Source organism: Arachis duranensis, chromosome 8 (genome assembly GCF_000817695.3).
Source record: "Arachis duranensis cultivar V14167 chromosome 8, aradu.V14167.gnm2.J7QH, whole genome shotgun sequence".
NCBI classification, from domain to species: domain Eukaryota; kingdom Viridiplantae; phylum Streptophyta; class Magnoliopsida; order Fabales; family Fabaceae; genus Arachis; species Arachis duranensis.
Window position 1 is genome coordinate 46,076,188 of NC_029779.3, and position 8,843 is coordinate 46,085,030.

General features: G+C 32.7%; 2 protein-coding genes and 1 non-coding gene across 3 annotated transcripts in view; 2 read left to right on the forward strand and 1 right to left on the reverse strand.

Annotated features, from left to right (window-relative positions):
• LOC107463198 (oligopeptide transporter 4) overlaps positions 1–1,222 on the forward strand; it is a 3,849-nt gene extending 2,627 nt beyond the window's left edge. Inside the window, 3 exon segments of the mRNA XM_052252400.1 lie at positions 1–75; positions 306–488; positions 608–1,222. The exon segment at positions 1–75 is cut by the window's left edge and continues 31 nt beyond it. Coding sequence (XP_052108360.1) covers positions 1–75; positions 306–488; positions 608–1,222 — 873 coding nt within the window.
• Positions 1,223–4,400: 3,178 nt separating this feature from the next.
• On the reverse strand, positions 4,401–4,596 carry LOC127741310 (U2 spliceosomal RNA). The gene has a single exon (XR_008002264.1). It is a non-coding gene; the product is annotated as a U2 spliceosomal RNA (small nuclear RNA).
• Positions 4,597–6,683: 2,087 nt separating this feature from the next.
• The window catches only part of LOC107463155 (oligopeptide transporter 4-like), a 5,721-nt gene continuing 3,561 nt past the window's right edge, over positions 6,684–8,843 (forward strand). The window contains exons 1-2 of the mRNA XM_021130236.2: positions 6,684–7,300; positions 8,130–8,836. Of these exons, the coding sequence (XP_020985895.2) occupies positions 6,684–7,300; positions 8,130–8,836 (1,324 nt within the window). The remainder of the gene's footprint in view (positions 7,301–8,129; positions 8,837–8,843) is intronic.

Below are 8,843 nucleotides of genomic sequence, written 5' to 3' on the forward strand. Positions count from 1 at the left end.
GGACTTGTATTTGCTTCTGCCTTGGCCTTTATTTTTACGCTCCCAATCAGCATCATAACTGCCACCACAAACCAGGTAATCTATTTCCATGCTTTTTATGCAAGGACAAACTTGTTAAAGATCTTAACTAAAGGAGTGTCATCAATTAGTTATTAATATTTTTAATGGTCTAAAATTATATTTAATAATATGAGATTATTCAATTTCTTTTGTTGATTAAATATTGACCAAATTTTAATAAAAATACTAATCTTCTAGACTTTCTCTCTTAATTATTCTTACATGCTCTTTCTCTCTCTACACAGACACCAGGGTTGAATATTATTACTGAATATATATTTGGACTTATTTACACTGGAAGACCAATAGCAAATGTGTGTTTCAAAACCTATGGTTATATTAGCATGGCTCAGGCTGTCTCTTTCCTTGCTGATTTCAAGCTTGGCCACTACATGAAAATCCCTCCAAGATCAATGTTCTTAGTTCAGGTATTTAATTATATTCTTCAAATTCATTCCCACTTCCTTCACCTTCAATTCAGTTAGTTGCTCAGCATTTTGTTCTATAGTAACTAATGCAATTCACTTGTCAAAACATGTGTACATAGTTCATTGGTACAATTCTTGCTGGAACCATCAACATTGGTGTAGCATGGTGGTTACTGACTTCAGTGGACGGTATATGTCATCCTGAAAACCTTCCCCTCGGCAGTCCATGGACATGTCCTGGTGACCGTGTTTTCTTCGATGCATCGGTTATCTGGGGTTTAGTTGGACCTAAGAAGATCTTTGGTTCCAAAGCAGACTACCATGCACTGAATTGGTTTTTCTTTGGAGGTGCAATGGGCCCTATAATTCTTTGGCTATTGTATAAGGTGTTCCCCAAGTATTCATGGATTCCCTTGATTAACCTTCCAGTCCTCTTGGGATCAACTGCAGTGATGCCACCCGCAACAGCAGTGAACTTCAATTCCTGGATTGTTATTGGAACAATCTTCAACTACTTCATCTTCCGCTATAGAAAGAAATGGTGGCAGAGATACAACTATGTCCTGTCAGCAGCACTTGATGCTGGAGTTGCCTTCATGGCTGTGCTTCTTTACTTTGCATTAGGCTTGGAGAACAAGAGTATTTCATGGTGGGGAACACAGGGTGAGCATTGTCCACTGGCAACTTGTCCAACAGCTAAGGGCATAGTGGTGGAGGGTTGCCCTGTACACTGATCAGCATTATTGTAAGTATAGCATGTCCTGGTTTGCTATCCAAGTCAGAACAAAATTGTTGCTCCAAACCATTTAATGTTCTACAAAAGAGAAAAGGTGATGCTCAATTCAAATTCCAAGTAAAATCTGTACTGCTATGTGGGCTGGTTCAATCCTGTCAGATACTGAAAATGTTAAATTTTTGTGTGGTCGGCAACTTCATTTTCATGTAAACTTTCAAATAAAATATAAGTTTCAATAAAAATTAAGTGATAATTTGCATATGGTATAACTTTTACTGCAGGATTTACCAATAAGTGTTTCTTTATATTTTACAAAATATGAATTTATAAAGTTAAAAGAATATGACATTGGTAATCAAACATAACACAAGACACAAGAACCACAGAGAATAATGCCAGGAAGTTTAATTTGGCCAGAAAGCAACCATATACTAATAAGTGGAGGAATTAAGCAAAGAATCCAATATTCTCGAAGCAAAAATTAGTATACAAGGAAGGGAGAAAAGATTGGCAGAACTTAAAGGAGAAAAGATAAGATTACATACTTTTCCAAATACTTTTAATCACAGACTTGGCTGTAGTAGAAGCCAGAAACTTAAAATAAAAGTTGTAGAGGTGGCAACAACTGATGATAAAACTCAACAGGAATGTTTATTTTTTCAAAACCTTAATCTTAAACTTCTTCAACACCACCTGTCCTTCAATCAAACCAAAAATGTTCTTGATCAGTTTACTGAAATCCATTGGTTGTACAATGAATAATCAATCTTTTAATTTAGCTCAGATCCGACCAATCCTTATTACATCTATTTAAAATTTTGGTTACTCTTGTTTTAATAGAGAATAACTACTATCTGAAATAGATCATTCACTATAGCCATAATTTTTAAAAATAAATATGAATTTTTTTTACCGACAGTGCTGTCTACGCCTCCTCCGAAAGTTTCATCTGCGCTTCTTTTTTTCGGTAGCTCTTTTTTTCCTTTTGTTCGGCAGTTCTGTCTACACTCTTATCGCGCCCTATGCATCCCTCTCTCTTATCGCGCTCTATGCACTCTTATCGCATTTTCTAAAGATCACGCTTATCGTAGTCTGGTACCACGCAATCGTTGCTTGCTCTCTCTCTCAAGCACAGCATCTCCTTTTGCTGTCGGTAGCTCTAACTTCGCCACACGCATCTCACTCTATGTCATTACGTCACACGCGTCTTCCTCAATCATTTCATCGAAACTTATCCAAACTGTGAATTATTGACATCTTCCATTCACCAGCTTGCGAGAACGTATTAAACCACTCTTCCACTAATTCATAACAACAATGAAGAAGTCTCGCGACCCACAAATTCAACCCAACAAAATATATAAATTCAGTTACGGTTTTAGCCTTTATTATTTTATTTTATCTTATCTTTATTTATTCTTATGTTATCTTTATTTGTTTTTATCTTTTATAAACCAATACTCTATATATATATTTAGTTTTAAATTCATAATTTACATTTTTCAACCAATCAACAATCAATATCATAGTTTTATTAAAAAATATACACTCTTCTTCAAAGGAATGACCACATAGTTTATACCTTAACTCAAAAGATTGTTGCAAAATCGTAATTAGTAAGATGTAAAACAAAAAAATAGATGTGACTCAAATTAAAAAAAATACAAACATCTGAAATTTTAAAAATATAAAATTAAATTCAATTTTTTACCTATCTATTTATTATCAATACTCTTATTTTAGTTATTTGTGCAATATATTAATACATATTAATAACTACCACAATATTGTCTTTTTTTTTCGAACATAAATTTATTAGATGTGAATAAAATTATAATGTTCATATATACGACTATTAGCAAAAACAAAAAAAAAAAGTGCCTCCCACTCGAAGCAAGTGAGTAAAGTAGCAACAAAAATAAACTGAAAATAAACTAAAGAAGAAGAGAAAACTGCATAAAGAAGAGAGAAAATAAAAACTACCATTCAAAATATAACAAAAAAATTTAACACTAATTCTAATTTTTTTAAATAAAATTTAAAATTTAAAATTCAAACACTAAGATTTTCCTATTCCTATCCTTATGTTTTTCAGTGCTAACCTTATCTAGCAAAACCCTAGATTTAGTAATAAAAAAAAGGATCATTTCCAAGTTCCGATTGAATCGGAGAGAGGATCTGGATTACAAGAAAGAGGAATAAGCCACCATCATTGTTGGACTTTTTGGCAAAATAAAGGGGCTGAAGCCCAACAGAAATAACAAGCACAAACTACTCCACTAAGATTCTAGAATAATATAAGGATATTGGGCTTAGGCCCCTCTCGATTATCAAAAATTAAAAACTATAAGGACCTTAGGGTCGTCGAGGATTTGGGCTTGGACGAATGTTTTGTGTGTGGTTTATTTGCAATAAATTTATTGGCTTATCGTAACACTACATAATGACGCCGAGGTTTCGCGGCCCAATCCCAAAGCCAAATGACAACTAATTGTGAGTATTATATAGTGGAGTAATTACGACACATCTAATCCTTTTTATGTACCAAATTTAACTAAATTAAATAATAAAATTTAGAATAATATTAACTATATCTATTCCTTTTTATGTACCAAATTTAATTAAATTAAATAATAAAATTTAGAATAATATTAACTATAATTAATTTTTATTATGTTTGATCAATTTTGGTTAAACTTAGTTAACCACAAGACCATAACCGACGGATAACGGCTACGGAAAAAAAAATTTCTGAAGATATATAGCATTTTTCTTTATTTATGTAACTTGCCCGAAAAAAAAAATGTCTGAAAAAAGAAGCTAACTAAACCATTATAAAACTTCAATTTAAATAAAGAACCCCCTATCTTACTGGGGTGTTAGTTGTGGCTGCTTGCCCCCTTAAACGATAACGTAGTAAGAGAAAATGCTAAATAATTTAATTAATTAAAAATTTATTTATGTATTTTGCCCCCAAAAAAATCAGAAAAGAGTATAGGGACCGAGTAATTAAACCACTAAAACACACTTTAACACATGAAGAATCCCCCATTTGAGTAGGGTGTTACTTGTGGCTGCTTGCTCTAGTGCATGGCTCTTAAGCGATAACATCGTAAGAGAAAATGCTAAATCATTTAATTAATTGAAAATGACAAACATATTTTTGACTTGTTTTGGTGGGGTGCGCCAGGCCCATGCAGCAGTGTAAGGCTTGGGCGACGCTCGACAGGCCCAGTAGCAAGCTACTGTAATGGCCCATCCCCCTCAAAAAATAAATTTAATATCGTGTGGACCAATGGCCCACATATCAGATATTAAACTGATAAGAACAGATACTACACTTGATCTTAGCCAAAAGGCCGAGAAAGGTATGCTTCAGTACGTTGCTTACTTAACATTTTATAGTCGGTTTGCGCAACACTGCTTGGTTGATCTAACGATGTGGGACTCTATCATTGAACTAACTTCAAAACTTATTTCATTATATTATCCTTTCAAAACTTCAACACTGCTTACTTAGCCTTTCAATGACCTCACCTCAAACCAGCAGCAGCACTTTTCAAACTAAGAAGACTGCACTTATGTTTGAGTTCTCACCTACCCAAGCACCATAAAACAAGAACAATAAGAATTTCAACATAAAAAATCAGGGCAACAAGAAATTCCTTACAGTGAACATTGAAATAAACTGCAGTAAAATATCAAATTTCATATGCCTCTAATTTAAATTTCATTTTGTAGTTACGAGATAAGGTGGAAAATTAGGAGAACAAAAAATTTGCAGAAGCTGAACCACAATGGAAATGAAGCAATTATGTCCTGAAATATTGTAGTGAGCTGAAAGAAAAAGCAAAAAAGAAAAGAAGAATAAATACTTCATTATTATGAATGAAGCGAGGATTGTCGTTAATATTACTCTTTATTTTTTAAAAATATTTGAAAAATAATAAAAATCATCGTAACATAGTTTAACTTTTTATTTTGTATTTATTAATTATTACTAAAATAAATAAATAATTTAAAATATAATAGACATATAATTATAAATGTAAGTATATAAAATTATAAATATTAAATTAAATAAACTAATTTTGTATTATTATCTTTCTAGTATTTTTTTATTTTTAGAGAAAATGACACTCTTTTTTTTCACGAGATATTTAAATAAAAAAAATTATTTTATTTAGAAAATGTACATTTTTCTTTAAGATAATAAATTCGTAGTTTATACCTTAATTCAAAAGATTGTTGTAAAATTGTAATTCATAAAATTGTAAAACGAAATATAGATGTAACTAATAAATTAAAAAATTATAAACATATGAAATTTTAAAAATAAATAGGTTCAAGCTAAGAAAACAAAAATTATTTTATCTTAAACAGTATTCAAATACAAAATTGATTTGTTCAATTTCAGATAACCAAATAAAAAGGTTTGTGTTTTAGATTAATAATTTCACTCTCTCTTAATTATATGTTCATATCTTTTTTCTAAATTATTTTCAATTCTTATTTTTATTTATCTTTTTATCATATAAAAAAGCTGTCGAATTCTTCATGTTTTTTAAAAAATAGTCCGTATAATTTGTTTCTGATAATTTTTTATGTCACGCGAATAATTTTTTAAACCTAGACATAATAACTCCTCAAATTCATCACTTATGAATGCTTTTAATACCGCACTCTCATATGAGTTATTGATCCACCCAAGTATATGGTCTTGAATTTATTTTGAGAATGGTCGAATTCTTAGCTGCTATCCACTCCCTTAATTTAATGATCTAGATTTATTTTCATATCTTTTATTATTTAGGACTTGGATCCTCTAAAATTTGAATTTTACTTTAAAGAGTAAAATGTGATTTTCTATTCTTGAATAATTTCTCTTTCATATTTATTTTTGACTCCATCTATAAAATCAATGATGAGAAATCATACTTTACTTTTTAAAGTAAAATTTAAACTTTAGATGATTCAAATCATATTTTTTATACTATTTAAAAAAGTTAACTTCCTTTTATTAACTAGTTTTAGAAATAGTTTAATCCAAACATGTTTGTTGTGAGAATAATATTAATTATACAAAAAATATTATATACACAAAAAAAATTAATTATTATTTAATTATAAATATATATTAATATAATTATGATAGATCCAAATAGGTAAAATATTTAAGTGGCCAACTATCTTTTCTTTTGTTGGTAAAAGAATCATAGCAATTTGATTGAACTGTTTTTATCTCAGTGACATCAAAATCAAATAAATTTTTAATTTTAATTTTAAAATTCAAATTTTGAATTAATTAAATATAATCCTACTTAGTAGAAGATTATTCGCATCTCTCATCTTTCGGGATTGTTCCAATAAATATATGTAACTGACTGAGTATACATCTTATCTCTAGTATACACTCCTTCAGATAGCGCAGTTCAAATCAGAAGGAGTGAACGCACATTATGGCTGCGGAGACCATGAAGAACGTCAACGCAGACCCAGAGATGGCGAAATCAAACGAGGAACTGAAACAAGATGAAGAAGAAGTTTCTCCAATTGAGGAAGTGAGACTCACTGTATCCAACGTGGACGACCCAACCCAGCCCGTTTGGACCTTCCGAATGTGGTTCCTGGGGCTTATCTCTTGCTGCCTCCTCTCCTTCCTGAACCAGTTCTTCGCCTACAGGGCGGAGCCTCTCGTCATTACGCAGATCACGGTGCAGGTGGCCACACTGCCGATAGGGCGATTCATGGCCAGAGTCCTCCCCACCACGAAGTTCGGGATAGGGTCAAAGAAATTCTCGTTGAATCCGGGACCTTTCAACATGAAGGAGCACGTGCTGATTACCATATTTGCGAACGCCGGCACCGCCTTCGGGTCGGGGTCGCCGTACGCGGTGGGGATCGTGAACATCATCAAGGCGTTCTACGGAAGGTCGATATCGTTCTTGGTTGCATGGCTGCTGATCATCACTACTCAGGTGTTAGGATACGGGTGGGCAGGATTGCTGAGGAAGTACGTGGTGGAGCCAGCTCATATGTGGTGGCCCGGCAACCTTGTCCAAGTCTCTCTTTTCCGGTACCTATCTCTTTCATTCACAGTTTCTCTTAGCTAGCATTAATGGATTATACTTTCTTTCCAATCCACTCTCAAAACCCTAAACTCCTCTACTCCTCTACTGAAATTTGAATTTATTCAAATAATATAGCAATTTTTATTATCTGATAACTTTGACTGGTTTTTAATGAAATAAAATTGGTTTCAACTCATAATATTATAAAATATAATTAAATTAATTGAAATAATATAAAAATATCTGTTTCTATATTATAGAAAATAAATTCATCAAATATAATTATTTTTGGTATTTATCACCAGCATGAATATGATTGAATGATCGGTTAAATTTTTTTTTTTTTACTAACTAACTTGATCTAATATTAACTGAAATCATTTTTTTCACTTTCACTCGTTCACTCACCTAAATCTTATTATACTTATGCTATATTTGTTTGAAGAAAAAAAGATATTTTAGGATGATATATTTGGATAATCATCTAATAATTCATAAAAGTACACATTTTTTATATGAATTAGTGTGTACATAAAAAAGTACTCAAACTATGAGTTAGTATATCATTTCTTCTATTTTTTTTTCTTTGGGGAACAAGTAATTTAATTTATTTTATAGATAAATTTAATTTCTATACACTTAACATTATAAAAAGAATTTAATCATATATTATGATATTATTAAAATAGTGAAACTTAACAGAATCTTAGTTATTAAGATCCTGTAAAATTTGGCTGGACTTGAATTTCTTTGAATGCAATAAAAGGAGTTTGCCCGATGCATGTGATGTGCTTACGGTGAATCAGATACTAACACATGATTAAACTAACGCAGAGCTCTGCATGAGAAAGAAGATGGGAACAGAACTTCAAGGGCAAAGTTCTTCTTCATTGCTCTACTCTGTAGCTTCTTATGGGCCGCGGTCCCTGGATACTTGTTCCAGACCCTCACAAGCATTTCATGGCTCTGCTGGGTGTTCTCCAAGTCAGTCACAGCTCAACAGATAGGCTCAGGCATGAACGGTTTGGGCTTGGGAGCCCTCACTCTCGATTGGTCCGCCGTTGCCTCCTTCTTGTTCAGCCCTCTCGTTTCACCATTCTTCGCCATTGTCAACGTCTTTGTGGGCTATGCATTAATAGTCTATGCCGTCATCCCTATTGCTTATTGGGGCTTCAACGTGTATGGTGCAAATAAGTTCCCCATTTTCTCCTCCTCCTTGTTCACAGCACAGGGCCAAGAATACGATATACGCTCCATTGTAAATAACAAATTTGAATTGGATGTTGCAAAGTATCTCAAGACGGGTCCAATTCATCTTAGCGTCTTCTTTTCTCTTACTTACGGTTTTGGATTTGCCACCATTGCCGCCACCCTTACCCATGTCATTTGCTTCTACGGAACGGAGATCATGGAGCGGTATCGTGCTTCAAGCAAGGGCAAAGAAGATATCCACACGAAACTGATGAAGAAATACAAAGACATACCATCTTGGTGGTTTTATGTGATGCTGTTTGTAACGCTTGTGGCTTCTCTCTTACTATGCATCTT